We start from the raw sequence: 20,630 nt of genomic DNA, 5'->3' as shown, positions 1-20,630 counted from the left end.
AAGTAGGATTTTCTTGTTGTTTGAATCATGATTCATTTTAAAAGAAAACTTTGTAGAAAAGTCAATTAAAGGAGTCATTTCTCCTAAATTTTCCCAAAACCATGGCATTGCATTATACCTTATTATTCCTTAAACAGCTGTCATCTGACAGTAACTTGTAAAACTATACATAGTAATATAGTAATGAACTTACAGCTGGGCAAGACAAAATTATTATTAGTCTATACTGACAGCTGACAGCACTACATATTTCAAAATATGCGTCAACTTGATTGTTTTCCCCCTGAAGGGTAAAAAATATTTAATTTGGGGCCCTGGACTAGATAAGAAAACATGTGATGGCAAGTCAATTCGCTCGGTTCCCATATGCAACACACCTGGGCAGTTATTAGTTGGAGGTAGACATAAATCAGAAAAAGGTAGAAAAATGTGTTATCTTAAGATAATTGTTTTTCCATTTCAACTCACTCTTGAGCAGACCGACTGCCAGCAGTGTTGTTCCACTGTCATTCAGCTCTCCAGGGATCGTTGTAAGAAGTATGAACACCTGTAAAGCTTCATAGACAGCCATGTATTTCAAAGGCATCTGTCTCTGTAAGGTGTTCTCGCAGAACCACACACAAGTGCAGCTGCGTGTCCTTTAACTGCAGGATGGATGAGGAAGGAGAGCAGCATGTGGCAGTGGGCAGATACAGACAAACCTTTAAATGTTCCTATGTAAAGACTAGGAAATTTACATTTTTAAAGCCCCAAAGCATCTTGAGAGCATGTTCAAAGAGACAGCTAGAGGTAAAACACAAGGGCCGTCACATTTTCTCATGCTGTCACAATGGTAAAGTAAGAGATAACAGATGTAAACCCATAAGACACTGTCGCATGCGATGGGGGAAAAAAAGTGATTACAGAAACCGATGTTTTTGCTGAGCTCCTTTAAGCTTTTTAAAATCAGATCCCTATTACCAATTACTAACTATATTCCTAATTTTGGGTGTTGCTCCTTACAGTCATGTGCAAGCATGAAGTGTCTCATTTTGACACTAGGAGTCAGTAGAAGCAAGAAATACATATCCCCATCCCCACATTACACATTATAGTAGTTTAATGTTACCTATAATGCAACGGTTAAGAGAAGAGGTATGTTTTAGTTTGCATAAAAAAAAAATTATTTTCATACATATCTACATATTTATATAACATATTAGTCTATGTTTATATATTATTATAATATATGATTTAACATGGATATATATTTCAATGTTAATATAACAGCTTGATAATTTACTTTTGTATTTATATATATATATATGTGTGTGTGTGTGTGTGTGTGTGTGTGTGTGTGTATAGCATAATACATATATATATATATATATATATAGGCCTATGTATATATGTGTGTGTGTGTGTATATATGTTTTATATATAGGCTATATATATATATATATATATATATATATATATATATATATATATATATATATATATATATATATATATACATACATAGGCCTGTGTATGTGTGTATATATATATATATATATATATATATATATATATATATATATTATTCATGTTTTTTTATGTGCATATATTGCAGTGTTAATACAACAGCCTGTTTTACTTTTGTATTTAATGCTTATTTAATTTAAAAAAACAGTTATTTATACTGTCAGTTTGTTTACATTCCCTGATTAAGTAGGCCTATCCTATGCAAATAGGCAACATGCTGTGTGCTTTTATATAGTAAGAAACAAAATGCCAATGACAAATGAAGCCTAGGGGGCAATGCTTCCCCCTAAAGCACGGTAAATGATGACATCGGAAGAGTACAGGTTGAACGGGGCGGGTTTTCAGATAAACCGTTTGGGTGTAAACTGTTTTCTCAAGTTCTTCTAGAGAAGTCACACCGTCTCGCATTCCTGTCTGTCGCTCCAGAGACTCACATCTCTCCATATGGATTTCTATAACTTTAGGCTGTCTTTGCTCATTTTGGCCGCTCTTGGTAAGACAAAATTGTCACTTAGCACATGTTTTACTTTTAAGTTTCAAAAAATAAAATGTTGTATGTAAGAATCATTGAAAGCTTTTTAACAGTAGCCTACATCAGGACATGATGTGGTAATGTGTAGTTTAATTGTTATGCCTTAGTTCACATTAAGTGTCCTGACTGAAAATCAATCCTGTTATAGGATGCTGTTCCGAGGGCAGCCCGCTTCTCAACGACAAAACGAACGGCGTTATCGGTGAGTCGCTGAATGGTTTATCCACGGTTCGGTGTGTTTTTGTTTTCTATTATTTCTTGATTTAAAAAATGTCTGGAAATCTTTAAAAAGAAGTGCTGTCAGTAATTTGATAGTTTAGAAGTTTGCCACAATATATTGTGTATTTATTTTAGAATATAATTTTATTGAATAGTTTTAATTATTATTAATTATTACAGTGTGGCATAACTAAGCCATTTTGTTGCCACGTGACGAGAAAACTTGCTGTATAGGCTACTCACATGTAGGCTATTCAAGGCTATGCAAGGATAGTATTTGAGTATAATTTCAGTAGATGGTTGCACCACCATTTGTTCATTAAATCAAAATATTCATTAAAAATGTATGAAGCTATTCATAAAATATTAGATACGTTTCTAATATTTTATTATTAATCTAGATTACTCCTTACCTCATTGAACCAGGTAAAAATGTGACCTTCAAGACAACAATCACCTCAACACAAGATTTTCTAACCATAACATGGAATTTCAACAAAGGATCAGTAATTGCACCGATAATTACAAGTGTCACAGTAACAAACACAGATAACATTGATGAGAAATACACCGGCAGAATCATCTACAATAAGACGACGTGTGAGCTTCAGCTCGGGCCGCTGGTGAAGGAGGATGAAGGGGAATATATTCTCAATATAGTCACTAATAAAGGACAGCCACTGTCCGGACAGATTGATCTCGAGGTTCTTGGTAAGTATTCACTATCCAGTACAATCTTTAGGTTTCGTGTCTAGTTATCTAGACACTGGTTGGTGAAGCCTAGTGTTTGAAGGTCTGATGGTGAATGAAAGGTTGAAGGTCCACGTCCTGCACAAATTTGTTAAAAGCATTAGGTAAATACAAAAAGTAAACTTTATAGCAGTTCTTTAAGACAGTGTTGCACTGAATCACAAAAACAGTTCATTTCACAGCTGAACAGTGGGTTAATTTCAGGTCATATGCAATTTGCATTTGGTTTTAGAGAACGATGAATGATATGATTGAATCTACCCAAATGATAATAGTGATGACTCAGTTTGTGACTTGCTTTAAACGTATTGCAATATGATTCATCCATTGACTGGAAATCAAGTGCTTACAGAGATTTTAGATCTGTCTAGGAGACTTTCTTGATGCAAGATATATGTTGTCAAATCTCAGGGTTGGTTATCCAGAAGTTGTTGGCTGAATCGCCCAAAAAGCAAGTCATGACCTGTCACTATTATGGCCTTGAGCAAGGCACTTAACCTCAGGTTTCTCTTGGGTTTCATTCCCTGGGAAAGTCTAAGCAAGAGCAAAGATGTTTCTGAATGAACCCCATCCATGGTTCTCTTCTCTCTTCTCCAGAACCTGTAACTGACGTCAAGATCTCGTCCAATCTACCTGAAGCTGTAGAGGTTAATGACACCGTGGTTCTTTCCTGCTCTGCCAAAGGCTCCTTTACTTACAAGTGGCTGAACGGTTCAGTCCCTTTGGTGGTGGATGGCACACGTATGAAAGTAAACACAGATGGCAATGAGCTAACTATCGCTGAAGTTCGCCGTACAGATCTGCGAGGACCCATCTTCTGCATTGCAGAAAATGCACTGGAGTCAGGGAGGAGCGCTCCCTTCAATCTCACTGTGAGCTGTACGTACCTGATCACACCCACACATGCTTAGTCTAAGACAAATACACACATGCCTTAAAGGAACAGTTCAGCCAAAGAGTAGTCATTGATTACTCACCCTTATGTTGTTCCAAGCCCATATGATTGTAACCTTTTAGGTTTAGGCAATACTTTCCATGGAGTGACAGTTCATAGTGACCAGGTCTTTCAAGCTGGAAAAAGGTCTAAACTTGAAAAAAGCACCTCTGAATTGTGTTTCATAATAACCCTGATTTTACAACAAAGATTATGTGATTCACATAAATTTTCACAATTCTGTGCAAACAAGTACTTGCAGTAAAGATAAATTGAGATTGTCTTTGGTTTTTACTATCTGCACTCTTTGTCTCTGCAGATGGTGTGCACTAGAAAGCACACATGACAGCAGAGATCAGAAGAGACTTTCTAGTTCAGACAGGTTCTGCTGCAGGTGCAGGAAAAAATGCAGGCCGAGCTTAGATAAAATAGGGTTGTGAATGAGCCTGAGAACAGCAGGAAGAGGATGAATGTTTTAAAATATTGTTTGTGCATGTGTGCATTTACAAATCTCAAGTGCATGGTTTGGTCATAAAGTAAATGCATTGCAGCAGAATCTATTGAGTCTTAGACTATCAGTGCTTTCTAAAAACATTTTTTGAGTTACAATAAGATTCTTTAGCCTAAATTTGAACTTTAACCACATCCTGATCCTCAAAATACATCCTCCTCATTTAAAGATAAGATTAACAGTATCTTGATAAAATGGAAGATGTGAAATGACGTAACATGGCACAACGTTTGATGTTTCTCTTCTAGTAAAAACTCAAATTCTTCAATTTCTCGTTGAGCTTTTGTTGTCAAAAACCAGAATTGTATTTGGTTTGGGATTAATCTTAAATTGATCAAAAATCCATAAAACATAGCTGCCTTTTATGAACCTTCACTTGTGCCTCCTTTTCATCACCTCGTTTTGTTCTTCTTTTTTCCTTCTGCCTAGATGGCCCAGAGAAAGTCGTCATGACACAGACTCCAGCAGATTCATTCCTTAAGAAAGGTTCTAACTTAACCTTCACATGCTCAGCCCAGTCTGACCCTCCTGCTCAGCTCCAGTGGATGTTTAATGGGGAGGCGATGCCTCAGAAGACCACGGCCAACATCACCCTCACCAATATAGAGGAAGCAAACAGTGGAAACTATAGCTGTGTAGCCTACAATGCAAAGACCAACCGCTACGTTTCCTCGCCGGTCGCTGTGGTGTCTGTTCTGGGTAAGTCAGAAGCCTAAAGACATGTACAGATGCTTTGAATACAAACAGAAGTTTCATCAATTGTGCATTGTTTCTCTAGTACTGCTATTACAGCAGTCTGAGTAAATGCAAGTACATACAGTCCACTATTAAAGATAGGTTCTAATAAGAACCAATAGTTCCAATAATCACCAATAAGAATGTTTTTTTATATTCTCAAATCAAATTGATAATGATAAATGTTTTTAGGAAATCACTGATCATACAAACTATGATGTTCTTGCATATTTTGTATTTGAATAAATGTTGCAAAATAGCAAGCTAGAATTTGGATATGCTCATTTCAGAAAGGCATATTGAGAGGCCCTTTTGCTATATATAGTTGAATTAACATGTTTTAAACCATATTCCCTTAAAATATAACTTTATTTATTCTCTAAAGAACAATCTAGTAAAAAAAATAGTTCATGAGATAGGACCTTTTGTTTAAACCTTCTGAATGAGATAGGATCTTTTGTTTAAACCTTCTGAATGGTGCTGCATAGAACCACCATTGTTTTTAGACGTGTAAGTTAGTAAAGACAGCCGTTGAAATCTTTTGATTAGCAGTGGAGCAGTACAGCGATAGACACGCTTTACCAAAAAATGAGATAAGGGTTTAAAAAAAATGCAAGTACTCTGGAAGAGGAACACGTATATTTGCCTCGAAAGGACAATTGAAATTAAACTTAAATGAGATTTGAGATCTGTTAAATGTCGAAGGGTTAGTTTAGCTAGAAATGGTCATTTTAAGTCATTATTTACTCATGTTATCCCAGTCCCGAATGACTTTCTTCCCTGGAACACAAAAGGTTTTGCTGCTGGTTGCACTTCTTTAATGCATTTACAACAAGTGGGAACCGAGGCATTCAAACTTCAAAAAGGACACAAAGACAGCATAAAAATAAGCCTCATGCACTAAATTCCAAATCTTCCGAAATCCTACCATAACTTTAACTGAGGAACAAGAAAAATCTTGACAATTCCCTTTTCAATTTATTTATTGATCTGGTTCACAAATCCAGTTTAAATCCAGTTTCACAAAGCAATTGTATGGCTTCAGAAGATTTAGAATATCGTGCATAAGTCATATGAACTGATTTTAGTATATTTTGAAGATGCATTTTCATTATTTGAAAAGCTTGAAAGCTTCAGGACCATTCATTGTAATTGCATGTAAAAAAAAATCAGCTGGTACCTCTTCAGAATTTTATCTTTGTTATGCTGAAAAAAAGAAAGTCATATAAGGTTGGAATGACATTATGATAGAATTGTCATTTGTGGGTGAACAATGTTTTTTTATATATATCACCAAGCAACAGCTGTTTTTCTGTTTCTTATTATTCAAAATGGCTTCCTGGTTTACAAGTGCTTTTAAAAGATGAACCTGTTTGTCTGCTTTGCTCTGAGGTCTGCCTCGGCTCATGTTAGTGGGTAGAAGTTTCAGGAATGTTCTACTTTCTTTGATTGGGGGCAGACTGATTGTACATGGCTTCTGAACCTGTGGTCTCAGGCTCTGTGGCTTTTGTAAAGAACAGTGCCTTCCCCTGAGGTGTTTCCACGTGTATGAGAAACCCGCACACTAAAGAAAGCAGAATACAAACTGTCTGACGTCACATACAGTTTAGGCAGGTACTGCTCGGCTAAGGTTTCACTCACAGAATACTGGAATGATCTGTCAGTGCAGGGTCATAACCGTAATGTGTTTTTGTGTCATTGATTTTGTATAAAATTTTAATGCAAACTGTTCATGCAAAACAGATTTAACGACATCTAATATCTTTTGGGGTACAAATGCAATTCTTAAATGCATTTTTCAAGATGATTTCAGAGAGGTAATTTGCAGCTGTTTGATGCATCTTACACGAAACTAAAAGCACAGGTGGTGATGTGGAAGACAGCGTGTGCTGAGCGGTAGAGTTGCAGATATTTGATGAATGCAATGAGTCTGAATCAGACTGGTACATTCCACAGTAATGATGTCTGAACAAACAAGAGAATAGTGCCAGAGAAGAAGGCCGATGGTCAAAAGTAAATGCTGTGGTTAATGAAGCTGTTGAGAGATTATCTCACACAGTCAGAATTTAGGGTGACCATAGATCTTGTTGTTTTCACACATAACCTGGCAGGGATTTCTAAATTGTCAAAATGTCTGTGTCCTTTTTTATCTTTTTTTTTTTTTGTTATTGACGTGCTCTCTACAGTGTTCATACATTATATGTACGCATATTTGCATTGATTTGAATATTCTTTGTAGATCCTGCCTTCTCGCAGGCCACAATTGGTCGGTTTTGTAGAATGCCTGCACGCTATTGGTCAAACTACTTTACAGTCATTAACTTCAGCAGGTTTGAAACCAATGGTAAAGCAAAGGTAAATTAGAAATCCTGGTCAGGATTGTCTTTTTCGTCTTTTTTTTTAAAGCAAGACTCACCCACTTAGACAGAAAGCCACCGTCTAAATAAAATTTTAAATGACCAATCCCAGTGGTGTGGTCCCAGTTATGTGCCATTTATAGTACTATTCAAAAGTTCACAGTAAGGATTACATTGTAATTTACAGTAAGGACTCCTTCGATACTTTTATTCAGCATGGGTTCATTAAATTGATCAAACGTGACTGTAAAAAATTTCTATTTCAAACAACTGCTGTTCTTTTGATTTTTATATTCATCAAAGGTACCTAAAACACAGTTTTCTACAAAAATATTAAGCAGAACATCTGTTTTCATAAAAAATAAGAAATGTTTCTTGAGCAGCAGACCAGCATTTAGAATAATTTCTTAAGGATTGTGACACTGGAGACTGGCGTAATGATGCTGAAAATTCAGCTTGGCATCACAGAAATAAATTACATTTTAAAACATATTCAAAAAGCACAGAGCTATTTGAATTTATCATAATTTATCCCAGTAGTACTGTTTTACTGTATTTTTAGTCAAATAAATGCAGCCTTGGTGAACCTTTTTTCTCATATTCTGAAAGCATCACATATTACTTGTCTTCTCTTCTACTGTGTTCTGCTAGAGGCCTTATCTGGAACAAATATCTCCAGCTCCTCATCACTTCTCATCGCTGGCAACAGCACGGTCAACATCACCTGCTCAGCAGCCGCTGGAAAAACCGAAAGTGTGGAATGGCTGAAGGAAAGCAAACCTGTGACTTCTGGTGACCGTATAATTCTCTCGGCTGACAAGAAAACTCTGACCATTATTAAGGTTGTTAAAGAGGATGCTGGCAGCTACAAGTGCCAACTGAAGAACAAAATCAACAAAGACGAAAGCACCTTTGTGATGGTGATCAGCTGTAAGTATCCAAGAGAGGAGAGATTAATTGAAATGCTGTTTATGTGAGCTGTTCTTACCGCAATTAACTTAAGAAGGGGTTTTATGTAACAATAATTAAAGTTCACTGTGACCCAACCAGACATGATGCTAAAACTACAAGTTTTAACTATAAATTGAATGTCCTCCATTATATTTTTTCAGATTTTGTACTAAACAGTGACAAGATATTTCATTTTATATTATTCACATTATTTTTACAAGATTGCAAGATTTCCTACTCAATATTATATAGTTTTTCCACATTGTGTCGCTGAAATCTTATTGATCAGAAATCCACCTGTTATATCCATAGCTGAAAACTGAGCATGAGCATTGACTGAGATTTTCTCACTTTGGGGGACCGAGACACGTGTCATGACTGCTTAGGACACAGTGATTCGTGTATCACTTCTCTTTTGTTGTCTTGTCTAAACATTAGCCTATGCTGTTTGTAAATGGTGGTGGTTTCCTTTCTGCTTGTATTGTTACCGACTGTTTGTTTGCATTACTCTGATGTAAATGTGACCTTCCTAACTGAGCTGATCTTTCTGATGTCCCTCAGATGGTCCAGAAGGTGTGAACGTTAAAGGGAAGAATGCAGTGAAGTTTGAAGAACCTGCAGAATTAAAATGCTCTGCAGACTCTGTTCCTCCCAGTACATTCTCATGGAAGCTCAATGGTACAGTAATGAACGTCAGCCAGGCACACATTATTATTGACAAGGCCAGAGTCACGGATAGTGGCACGTACACCTGCGAGGCATTCAACTCCATCACAGGAATGACGAAAACAACGACACACAAACTCGCAGTCACAGGTAAACGTGGCAGTTCAAGAATTCACTCCCATTCTCAGCTCACAAAACATAGAATCCACATCTTGGCATTTTAAGATTATCGGTAAAGGTATTATTGGTATATAATTTTTGTAATTCAAATACTGATATATTGGCAAGATTATTAATTAAATCTTAAGTTAATATTTATGTTTCACATTAATTTACATCCTGTTATATTATAGTAGTTTACGGAAGTTCTAAGCGGCCATGCATTATTATCATTTTTCTGTCTTGTTTTCTCGTGATCACGACTTAATTTTCTCGTGATATCGACATAACGAAAGTGGTTTTGTCGTTATCACGACTTAATTTTCTCTGTGTATTCGGCATGAGAAAATGCTATAGAAGCAGCATCATCGCAGCATCATGGATGATCGTATTCGCTTTTACTTTGATCAGGGACTCACTCAAACTGAAATAATAAAAATAAAAATATGGTATAAGTACTATCCCAAATATTGAAGGTGTTGTGTGTGTGACCGACTACATTGATCCATGATAGAATACTTGTCATGCATATTCATACTCGGACATTTTAGCTCTGTGTCTGTCAGTGATTGACGACTTACACATAAGTGTTCGACACTTGAGAAGGAGGCTGTCGGGTCTGCAACTTTATCGTCGAAGACAATATAGCGACCCTGATTTTCTCACGATAGTTACAATTACGTCGTGAGAAAACGGTTTTTAGGTTGAGATCAGCAACTTTCGTTATGTCCAGATAACCAGAAAACAACTTTCGTTATGTCGAGATCACGAGAAAATTAAGTCGTGATAACGACAAAAAACTTTCGTTATGTCGAGATCACGCGAAAATTAAGTCGTGATAACGACAAAACAACTTTCGTTATGTCGAGATCACGCGAAAATTAAGTCGTGATAACGACAAAACAACTTTCGTTATGTCGAGATCACGCGAAAATTAAGTCGTGATAACGACAAAACAACTTTCGTTATGTCGAGATCACGAGAAAATTAAGTCGTGATAACGACAAAACAACTTTCGTTATGTCGAGATCACGAGAAAATTAAGTCGTGATAACGACAAAACAACTTTCGTTATGTCGAGATCACGCGAAAATTAAGTCGTGATAACGACAAAACAACTTTCGTTATGTCGAGATCACGAGAAAATTAAGTCGTGATAACGACAAAACAACTTTCGTTATGTCGAGATCACGAGAAAATTAAGTCGTGATAACGACAAAACAACTTTCGTTATGTCGAGATCACGAGAAAATTAAGTCGTGATAACGACAAAACAACTTTCGTTATGTCGAGATCACGAGAAAATTAAGTCGTGATAACGACAAAACAACTTTCGTTATGTCGAGATCACGAGAAAATTAAGTCGTGATAACGACAAAACAACTTTCGTTACTTTTCGTCACGTCGTGATCACGAGAAAACAAGACAGAAAAATTATAATAATGCATGGCCGCGTAGAACTTCCGTAGTAGTTTAATTCTATGAGATTATAAATTATTAATATAGTATTATTATATATTGCATTCATTATTTTAATATTATATAAGTAGTATTTATCCGGTGTTAAGTGATTATGACATTATTGCCATAGGCCACTAAGTGTGCCAGTACTGATTAATATACATTTTGAATGGTAATTCATATCTATATTTCGACCGACATATGTCAGCCAAACCGATTAATCGGCCATTATTTGTCCGATTTGAGAATAATGGCTTGTAATGTGCCAGATTAACAGAATTATTTGTCATTATTTGAAAAAATTAACTGTTTATTTAGAGTGAATATTAAGTACAATGTTTATTTAATGTCAATAATAATTATTATTAATAATTGAATAATTCATAAGTTATTATAATGATATTTCTTTATTGATTTGTTTAATTCTTTTAATTTAGTTAAAATAATAATAATACAAAACTGCAATTAATTTCCCCAATTTTGGCCTGTTTTCTTAATCAAATAATTCGCACACAATTTCATGGGATGGTAAAAAAAATTATGGCCAGCAAATTTTCTCAAGTCACCAGCCATTGGCAGGTGTAGCAGAATGATAGTTTTAGGCCCTGTTTATATGTTTAGATACAGTGATTTTCATTTGTTGTGTGTGTTTGGTCTATAATCTAAACACCTCCTGTTTTGCAGAGGTCGGTGCGGTAGATGAGGGCCTGTCTGGTGGAGCAATTGCCGGGATTGTAATTAGTGTGCTTGTGGCCGTGATCATCATTGTTTGTATTATTAAGCGCAAGAAAAAGTCAAACGCAAAGTGAGTCTAAAATTCATTCTTCTACCCTCCCGTCACATTCATGAATCCAGTGCATATAAATGTAGGTTTGATTTGAAATGATTCTGTATGATAATCACCATTAAGCCTCAGAAGTCAGTTGTCTCTTTCTCTTCACATTCACAGCTACTGTAGATCTTTATTCTCCATGTCGCCCCTTTCCCGCTCTTCTCAATTTTTGCATCCTCAGACATTTAAACCTAATAATTAGGCAATGACATTATGCAAATAAATTCACCACTTTGACCTCACAGGATACGGGGGTGGTTTCGGTGACATGATGTCACAGTAAACCTTCAGCCCACATGTGTTGTAAGACATGATTGTCAGAGAGGATATGATGCATTCTGCCACTTCCTGATTCCATTCCAGTCACATTGAATTGCCAAAAGGGCAGTTTAAAATGGATTGAAGTGATTATTGTTCTTTCATAACTCGAGTCTTTTATAGTGGTTTTAGGTGATGATACAGCACTAATAATGTGGCAATATTGTTCAGTCTTGCCTGTGGTATATAACTCAGAATTTTGTTAAGCACTAGTATTTGATAACATAATCACACTTATTCATCAGTATCATTCAAAAGTTTGGAGTGGGTTAGATTTTTCTCTTATGGTATTCAAAGCTGCATTTATTTAAGAAAAATACAGTAAAACAGTAATATTGTGAAATATTATTTCAATTTAAAATAACTGTTTTCTGTTTGAATATATTTTAAAATTCCTGTGATGCAAAGCTGAATTTTCAGCATCATTACTCCAGTCTTCGTTGTCACATGATCCTTCAGAAATCAGTCTAATATGCTGATTTACTGCAGTTATGAATGCATACTAAAGCAAAAACTCTAGTATGGGCTGTTAATGGAATAGTTAACATGAAACTGAAAAATCTGTCATTATTGACTCATTCACATGTCGTTCCAAAACAGTCACATGTCGTCCGTTTCAAACCCAAACAGGAAAAAAAAAAACGTAGTTGACTTGTATGACTTACATATTCCATATCTGAAAGTTCTGATATTTTTGATCTTTTGTGTTCTGCAACAGCATATTCGGAATGTTTTGAGCTACATAATGACAGAATTTTCATTTTTGAGTTTACTTTTGCTCTATGGATGTTTTATTGCCTTTACGCTCTAAAATCAATGGTTGTCTCTTTTCTTCTCTTCTCTACTCTCTTCCTGTCTTCAAATGTTCTACCGCTAAATACTCCAAGTGGTGAGGTCTGTTTGCCAAGCCGTCCACACCCAACCCTTCTACGCTTGACTCTGAAAGCAGACAGCAGCTTACATTGTAAGCTTACAGCTTACATCTTATGCTGAGATGATAAAGAAACTAGATGACAATGTTTTTAAATTTCGTGTAGAAAAAGTTTGGCATTGATTTTATCAGATAGATGATAGTACATGGAAAAATATGTTTTGTTTAGACAATCGTCTAATCACTACAAGAAGAGCTTCATAGCATACTGATAATTTCATAGAAGGCTAGTGTTCCTATCTAAATGGGATAGTATATGTAGCAAATGGAAAGGACAGGAAATACTGGAAATGCAAAACTAAGCTTTGAGGGATATCATATGCAAATGCAGCTGATTAGTCTAACAGAGAGATGTTTATTTGATAAGAAACTAACACGACTCACAGAAATGCAAACACACACACACACTGCACGCAAAACCACCCAAGTGAAGGTAGTGCATTGCATTTCTTTGTCAATTTTAGATACGTTTCAGTTTCTGAAATGCACAGTTTGTGTAAAGATCTAAAGAGTTTTACTGCCAAAATGTATCAGATCGTTAACTGGAAGTTGCAAGAGTTTTTCATCTGTGACAAATGCATCCTGGGAGGGAGTGAAGGCCAACTCCTCTTCATTTGTTTTCTGATTTCTGTCATAGATAACGTACAACCTTAGTGCATTTTCTCTTAGACCACCTGTGGATTGCATATTTTTGTCAACAGATATATATTTGAATATAAGTACATATAAAAACATAAGTCATATTTGTAAAAAACATTTCTTTTTTTTCTTTTCTCACCATTAATTTGAGACTGCCTGTCAGTCTCAAATGCCTGCCTGTCAGTCTCAAAGTCTCTTTGATTGACTTTTCTATTCAGGTGAATAAAAATAATGATGAAATGACATAATTACCTACATTTACCTGCTATGTAATTATCTTTTAATCCAAATCTCTCATGTATCTCAATGAAGGAATCAGAAGAATTAAAGTGAGATCATTGAGGAATATCGTTGGAATGTCAGTCATGTCCACACACGTCTCACTGTCTTACCCTTGTGAGCATTTCTGCAGTAGTTTCAGCCTTGCACAACTGTCTGTCTTGTTGCTTGCTTATTTCGCCCTGTTATCTGTCGTGCATGTCAATGAAGTCTCACAAACGCTAAGAGGGCTTGACCTATTTGTCATAGCACGAGTTGTTCAGATATTTTTTTTTGTCACTAAAACATTTATTTTGCAAGAATATATGGTTCACTCTGTAATTACATTATCAGAAGAAGAACATAATATGTGTAATTTGTATGTAACTAACATGCTTGTGCAACATACGCAAGCGAATAATATTTGCTGTGTTCCAAAACATTGTGAACCGCCTACCTAGACAGCACTACCTAGGCACCACCCCAAACTTATGCTTTCTTCTAAGTTACCTTATTTCACTTGAAGTCATACTTTGCAGAGAAGGCAATGCCAGAATGAACTGAAAGAGTTCATTGAAAACATAAATGCAAAATGGGCAGACAAATATACATTCCTGTTCAAAAGTGTTTGGTCAGTAAAAGCAAAGATGGTTTTAATTGATCAAAAGAGACAATAAAGACATTTATAATTTTACGAAAGATTTCTATTTACGGTAAATGTTATTCTTTGAAACTTTACATTCATAGAACAGAACAAATCCTGAAATAATTCTCAATTTCTACCATAATAGCTGCTGCAAATTCAGCTTTTCCATCTCAAGAATATTGCATTTTAAAATATATTAAAATAGAAAATGGTTATTTTAAATTGTAATAATATTTCACAATATTACTGTTTTTACTGTATTTTTTGATCAAATAAATCAATCTTTGTTGAGCATAAAATACTTTTATTCAAAGAACATAAGAAAATCTTACCAACCCCAAACTTTTGAATGGTAGTGCAGTTATATTTCATTGAATACTGAACTGAATCAAATTAAAAACAGGCTTTTACCCAAAGTTTGTGTGTGATACAGTATGTACCTTTATGCTATAAGAGTAAGTGGAGTTTTCAGTCACTTGTGAGGTTTTATTTTAGTTAAGTCATTGTGTCTGTGTTTACCTATAGTGACTACACCCCATTCTTTCGTAACCTAGTGGTGTATTTCATTCATTTATTCCTCCATATATGCAAAAATGTCATCTGTCCATGATATAATTACTTCCTTTTTTTTTTTTTTAGCATTGCATCTCCATATTAAAGCGAGATGTGTGACGTTGAAGTGACCCGGTAAGTGCATAGCATCTTTTGTTTTACTACAGCAGACTAACATCATTTATTTAGCTTTATTTGTTGTTGTTTTCCATGCTAGCTCTATGCAATGTCTCCAGGCTGTTGACTTTCCTGCATGATACTTCCGGGCTTTCAAAAGGCTTCCTTATCGCATATCAGTATCGGTTTTGGCAGCACATGTTGATTAAGTGCCTGACTTCGCTCTGTACACTTTCGCAAAGATATGCTTAAAAGAAAGGAGGGATATGCTTCGATCTGAAGGGCTAACAAAGGAGTGGCTGTTCTGTCGCAAGAAAACTAGTTTTCATGTCTGTTCATTGGGTGTGGGAAACTCTCTGCGATAGAAGCCTGTTTTACTCTTGCCGTTGTGTTATTTTAATGACAACTGGGGAATATTTGTGCCGTCGATGTGCTGAAAGTATTGTCAGTCTGTCTGCATTTGCTTGCACTCACAAATCGATTACGTGGGTAACCAGATATGTACATCTCTTCCTCAGAGCATATCTTCAAGACAACCCTTCAGCCATTTATCAGCCTTTTTTATCTGCAAAAGCCTTCTCTCGAGGCAACTGGAAAAACTGCCCTCACAAGTGACTTAAACCTGAAGGCTTGGCCCTTTCAGGAGCTCACCGTGTTTATAATGTCCATTGTTTTTCTGTTATACCCTGTGCAAACGGCGAGACTCTTCCTTTCCTTGGCTGAAGTGGACAGCTTCCTTTGTTCTTCCTCCTCCACCCTCTCAATCCTTCAGTTGACCCGAAACCGACAGCTCGGCTTGACGTCACAGAGGTCACTTTGAAAAAGCTCTGTTTTGGTAACAAAATCCACCCTGAAATGCACTGAGGGGTGACGAGACGGTCACGTGTTTGAGATCTCAACGCACCCACAAGGCACTGAAATATCAAGAATTTAAGACCTGTTCAACATGCTCGGAAATCCCAAGGCAATGAAGATATACTGGGCCAACTTGACTTGAAGCCGAAGGCTCTGTTGAGCTATCGATGGAAGGTCATTCGTGCCAAAGCGTGCCTTGGAGATCAGATGCAGGTTTTAAGCTTCTTACACTTTTTCCATGTTTTGCTACACTTTTTTTTTTTTTTTTTTTTTTTACCCCTCATCTATTCCTGTGTCTGTTAGTGAGCTGTACACATTGTATTTTAAGAGTAAGGCAAGATCCAACATGCTTGAACTCAGAAGCGGGAAAAAAAAAAATGCATTTTTGCGGACAACGGCATACCACAGTTTTGCAGCGAAATTGCTACTCTGTCCTTGGGCGTCCCCACAACGATTCGTCCTGCTGTAATCAGGATTCCAATGGATTTCTAAAACAGGCCTGTTTTCAAAATCACCTTGAGTTGACAAACATATCTGAAGTTTAAAACTGAAAAGTGTTTGTATTAATACATTTAAGTTGATTATTGCGATCCATTATGTGAGAAAATTATTTTTTTTCTTCTTATCAACAGATGTCTGATACTGATTCTTTCTTTCATTGTTTAGTTTTTCTCTTTGACCAAAACAGTGACCTTGACGATCTTGTTTTTCTATCTGTTTAATTTAATAATCTCTCTAGATCTAGAGATGCATCTGTGTAGAATCTCAGCTTGTCTTTAGTTGTGTGCTTGTTTGTATACAGGGGCAGAGCAGCCATCTTTCCTGGTATTTCCCATTCATTTTAAGAGATTTCTAAGTTGATCCCCTCATTTTTTTGGAAATAAGAGTTATGGCTGAAAAAAAATGGAAGAAGCCTCTGCTCCTATATGGCAAATATATTACAAATGTATATTTTAAATTGTATTTCAAAATAGACAAAAATGGCCAAGTTAAATAAATTGCTGATAAATTTGCATAAATATATTTTTAATAGGTTTTAGTTAATTTTAGCTCTTTATATATTTTATAGACTTTTTTGTATATTGTCAGTCTAAATATATTTTCCAATATATATTATATATTTCCAAAATATATTTTAAAAAAATGCATTCACAAAAACTTAAGATTGCAACAGTTTTTTTTGCCTCTTTAAATATATAATGTAATATATTTTGGCATTTGAAGGTTTAAACGGAATGTGTTTTTAATTTGATAAATATATATCATTATATAATATAATAATAACAATATAATATAATAATGCTAATTTGTATAATACAATCTTAACATATATTGGCCACAGAAAAATATATTTTTTTGCCATATGGTCTAAGTGAACAAACATCCAAATAGAAATGTCCAGCATCCACTTCAGCTAGGACTATGAGGAGAACAATACAATATTCATGGGTTAATCAGATTTATAACATGTCCTTGCCCACACTTTCTTCTAACCCTAGATGTACGCAAGCACCTTTCAGAACCATCTTAATATATATGTATGTGCAAATCGACAGCAAAAACACACTAACCCATTCATTAAATATATTTGTACTCCCTTTTAGCATTAAAACACAGAAATATCATAAAATGCTGAGCTTTATAACTCCTTGCAAACCTGTAGACAGTTCCATCTCCGGCAGCCTGCGTGTGTTTTTAGTGGTCTGGGCTGTTCGTGTGGAGAGACCAGTAATCATATGAGTCTGACCACAGATACACTGAATTAACGGTTAGTTTGTACTGTACCACACTATGGAGACAGACATCATTTGAGAGCGTCTTATCCTTGTGTACTTTGCAATAGCTAATATTAGGTGTTGTTTTGAATGTGAAGTATGTTTTTGTATAGGATAGATAGAATTTCAAATGCAATTGGATAATGTCAAATTTAAAATGGATTTTTTTTTTTTTTTTTTTTTTGTGCACAAATGCTGTTCAGTGCATTAAAGTTATTTGAATAGTCACCAAACAACATCTATCATTTGTGAAATGTTCTCAGGTTGTTTACAGGGTGTTTATATTGTGTTAAAGTGCAGTGCAGTTATGTTTTATATTCTCAATGTTTCTTTTAATAATTTATTTTCAAAATCAAATGTTTTGCTTTTATGTAGCTGTTATATGTTATGTGTTTAAAAAGAATGTTTGAACTGCCCCACTTTTTTGTGTCATTCATTGATTTACAAGAAATCAATTTGATCTGTGACTTTGATCTGTTTTTTACGGAAGCTTGCTTCCGCCATGGAATATAAAATAAAAATGGCAATTGCAAGTTGTAATCAATGATCTCACAGTTGTAAGATTTTATCTTGCAATTCTGACATTTTTCTCTGAATTCTGAGTTTGTATCTCGCAATATAGTGTTTGTTTGTTTTTTTGCCATGGAATAAAAAGTAAACGAGGCAATTGCGACTTTATTTCACCCTTTTTTTAGTGAGATAGAAACTTATCTTGAAACTTGAAAGAGTTAACGTCTTGCAGTTTTCAGTATTTTTCTCAGAATTGCAAATAGTTTATATTTGCTTTTTTGCACATATCATTCAGCAATTCTGATTTGTTTTTTTTTCTCAGAATTCTGAATTTAAATCTCACAATTCTGTTTATTCTTGCAATTCCATTTTTATTTAGCAATTCAGTTTTTCTCGCAATTTCTGCATTTACATCCAACAAGATTTATATATCGTAATTCAGCGTTTATCTCACAATTCCATTTATATCTAGCAATTCTGAGTTTATATCTCACTGAGTTTCTTGCAATTCTGTGTTTACATCTAGCAGTTTTTCAAGTCAAGTCACCTTTATTTATATAGTGCTTTTAACAATGTAAATTGTGTCAAAGCAACTGCACAATATCAAAAAAGGAAAATAGTGTGTCAATAATGTAAAATGAAAAGATAAAAAAAAAGATTTTCAGTTAAAGGCATTTCATTATTGAATTCAGTGATGTCATCATTCAGCTCAGTTCAGTTTAAATAGTGTCTTTGCAATCAGGTCGACGATATCGCTGAAAATGAATTGTCCCCAACTAAGCAAGCCAGAGGCGACAGCGGCAAGGAAACAAAACTCCATCGGTGACAGAATGGAGAAAAAAACCTTGGGAGAAACCAGGCTCAGTCGGGAGGCCAGTTCTCCTCTGGCCAAACGAACCAGCAGTTCAATTCCAACTGCAGCAAAGTCAGATTGTAAGGGCTCAACTGGTTCCAGTGGTCTTTCCCGATGGCTGTCTAAGTGGCGGGGTCCTCACTGGGGATCTGTCTCTGGCGATCATCTCGGTGTCATGGTCTCCGCTGACATTTAGGGCTGTAGAGGTCGTCTCTGGGTGCTGATCCACCATCTGATCTGGATACGGACTGGATCTGGTGACTGCAGTGACTGGGGATATGTCCCCGGGGCTCATCCAGGTGTCCGGCCTCCATCGACGATCAGGGCCACATACATCATCTCCCGGTGGCGATCCACCATCTGATCCGGACACAGACTGAGAAACAGTATAGAAACAGACAAATATTAGCGTAGATGCCATTCTTCTTATGATGTAATGAGTACATCATGTGTTATGGGGAGTGTTCCCAGTTCCGGTTGATCTAATTAATGCAGCCTAACAATCCTTTAACGGATTTGAATAATAGAAGTGTATTAGTGTGTTATGTGTAAGCCAGGTTAAAGAAATGTGTCTTTAATCAAGGTTTAAACTGACAGAGTGTGTCTGCCTCCCGAACAGTATTAGGTAGATTGTTCCAGAGTTTGGGTGCTAAATAGGAAAAGGATCTGCCGCCTGCAGTCGATTTTGATATTCTAGGTATTATCAAATGGCCAGAGTTTTAAGAACGCAGCAGACGTGGAGGACTATAATGTGATAAGAGCTTGCTCAAGTACTGAGGAGCTGAGCCATTCAGAGCTTTATAAGTAATTAACAAGATTTTAAAATCTATACGATGTTTGATGGGGAGCCAATGCAGTGTTGACAGAACCGGGCTAATATGGTCGTAATTCCTGGTTCTAGTTAGGACTCTAGCTGCTGAATTTTGGACCAACTGTAATTTGTTGATCAAGCGTGCAGAACAACCACCCAATAAAGCATTACAATAGTCTAAGGTTGAGGTCATAAACGCATGATCTAGTATTTCTGCATTTGACGTTGAGAGCATAGGTCGCAATTTAGATATGTTTTTGAGATGGAAAAACACAGTTTTACAGATGCTAGAAACATGGCTTTCAAATGAAAGATTGCTATCAAACAGCACACCTAGGTTCCTAACTGATGAAGAAGAATTGACAGAGCAGCCGTCAAGTGTTAGATAGTGTTCTAGGTTATTACATGTGGGGTTTTTAGGTCTGATAATTAACACCTCTGTTTTTTCAGAGTTTAGCAGTAAGAAATTACTCGTCATCCATTTTTTATATCGACTATGCATTCCGTTAGTTTCTCAATTTGGTGTGTTTCACTGGGCCGCGAAGAAATATAGAGCTGAGTATCATCAGCATAACAGTGAAAACTAACACCATGTCTCCTGATAATATCTCCCAAGGGTAACATGTAAAGCGTGAAAAGTAACAGCCCTAGTACTGAGCCTTGAGGTACTCCATACTGCACTTGTGATCGATATGATACCTCTTCATTCACTGCTACGGACTGATGGCGTTCAGACAAGTACGATTTGAACC

General features: G+C 35.9%; 1 protein-coding gene across 1 annotated transcript; it reads left to right on the top strand.

Moving 5' to 3' along the window:
* Window positions 1-1,881: 1,881 nt before the first annotated feature.
* On the top strand, window positions 1,882-16,896 carry LOC306885866 (cell adhesion molecule CEACAM5-like). The gene is made up of 10 exons (XM_079442659.1): window positions 1,882-1,999; window positions 2,187-2,240; window positions 2,684-2,968; window positions 3,605-3,886; window positions 4,882-5,151; window positions 8,196-8,474; window positions 9,057-9,311; window positions 11,466-11,586; window positions 15,045-15,092; window positions 15,593-16,896. The coding sequence occupies exons 1-9, from the start codon at window positions 1,951-1,953 to the stop codon at window positions 15,061-15,063; spliced, it is 1,614 nt and encodes a 537-aa protein (XP_079298785.1). The 5' UTR covers window positions 1,882-1,950; the 3' UTR covers window positions 15,064-15,092; window positions 15,593-16,896.
* The last annotated feature ends 3,734 nt before the right edge of the window (window positions 16,897-20,630 follow it).

This window comes from Barbus barbus (genome assembly GCF_936440315.1).
Source record: "Barbus barbus genome assembly, chromosome: 19".
NCBI lineage: Eukaryota > Metazoa > Chordata > Actinopteri > Cypriniformes > Cyprinidae > Barbus > Barbus barbus.
The sequence above is the reverse complement of the archived record's forward strand: the minus strand, read 5'-3'. Positions and strand labels throughout refer to the sequence as shown.